General features: G+C 54.5%; 1 protein-coding gene across 1 annotated transcript; it reads left to right on the forward strand.

The window, feature by feature from the left end:
• Positions 1 to 150: 150 nt before the first annotated feature.
• F5147DRAFT_658691 (uncharacterized protein) lies at positions 151 to 1,146 on the forward strand (the record flags this gene model as incomplete). The annotated part of the gene is made up of 1 exon (XM_041434481.1): positions 151 to 1,146. The coding sequence occupies one exon, from the start codon at positions 151 to 153 to the stop codon at positions 1,144 to 1,146; it is 996 nt and encodes a 331-aa protein (XP_041285536.1).
• Positions 1,147 to 1,590: the final 444 nt, after the last annotated feature.

The following is a 1,590-nucleotide window of genomic DNA, read 5'->3' on the forward strand; positions in this document are numbered from 1 at the left end:
TTAGAACCGGAGCGACACGCCCTCGCTGATTGAACCTTGATAGGGTTCGAACGAAAGATAAGTCTGACTCAAGCGGAGCTTGGAACGACCTGGAGAAACATATAAGACACTCTCCCTACGGCCGTATATTCCTCAGAAACTCCCATCATCATGACGACTCCTACCGAAACCCCTACCATCGTAACGCTGAAGGACTCCGACTATGGAAGAATCCTCGGCACGATTGAGAATTGCGCGTTCAGCGAAACCGCCATCCTCACCCCCGCGTACTCCCGAGAGATCGACAACATCCTCGGTGACATGAGCGCGACTGTTGCTGCCAGCACTTCCCTCGCTGTGCACATCATAAAGACCACGAAGATGCTAGAAGACGCCGCACTTCGTACAGATATAGACGAAGGAACTCGGACGCTCGCCATGCTCCACCTTCAGAAAAGAATCCGCGCAATGGCGCTTCACCTCCTACCGCTCGACTTCCCCGACCTCGTGAACCTCGCGGTGAGGACGGCCTCAGCAAAGCCTCGCGCCAAAGAAGAAACTAGACCCGTGCGCCCCCTGCCCAGTAAAAAGAGAACGGCCACGATGGATAGAACCCGCACGCTCTGCAAGCGTTGCGGCGGATATGGGCACACTTTTAGACAGTGTCCTGATTACGTCTGCTGCATATGCAGCGAGATTGGACCGGATCATTTATCGATCCACTGCCCTGGACTCAAAGGACGCATCGTGCTCCAAGAGTTTTCAGATGAGGAGAAGTTCTTCGAAGCTCTCCTAGACTGGGAGCAGAACCATAAAGCACTCGCCGACCTCGCGCTCGCCTTCCCCATTCCACCTTCCCCTATGCCCGCGACGCCGATACCCATGACGCCTGTGCCAGCAACTCCCTCGACACCCGCACCGTCCTCCCAGCCTTTGGACGTAGTGTTAATTGAAGCCGGTGACTTCAACCTTAGTAACGGGGTAATGTTACAGGGATCTGTAACACCTACTAGAGCCCCAGCTCTCCCTACGCCTGCCCCCGCTCTGCTAGACTCCCCGCGCGGCGGTGCGCCGCCTGCGCCTAGAAAGACAGCGGTTTGGACCGCTATGACCCCGCCTCATGGCGCTATGACCCCGCCTGATGCTATGACCCCGCCCCTGGCCTAGACGGCCTTGTACCTGATCCATGGAGGCTGTACGCCTCATGGACACCCTAGATCAGCGCATGTATACAGCATGTCGCTTCATGAAGATCCGGAGCGCCCTAGGCGCCTCATGTATGAAGACCCGGAGCGCTTGGCGTCTCCTGTACCTATGCGCAGCAGCCCTTGGCGCCGCATGTATGATCAGAGGTTAAGCCTCATGTACTTTATCTAACCTCATGTCTGGTTATCTTAGATGTACGATATACTATAGATTACAGACTGAGCTTGAACACCTACATACCTTATGTATAAGTAGGCACATTGTTGTAGATTGAACTTCACTTTAATCTACTAGGTTCTACCACAGAACTTGCTCATCTAAGCTTAACTGCTTCCTTGTGTGAGACCGCACTTCAGAGTCGCTCCCATACGCCTCTGCACGTATCCACTAGCCCTGCATCTCGAC

This window comes from Suillus discolor (assembly GCF_016758755.1).
Source record: "Suillus discolor strain FC423 chromosome Unknown F5147scaffold_121, whole genome shotgun sequence".
Classification (NCBI taxonomy): domain Eukaryota; kingdom Fungi; phylum Basidiomycota; class Agaricomycetes; order Boletales; family Suillaceae; genus Suillus; species Suillus discolor.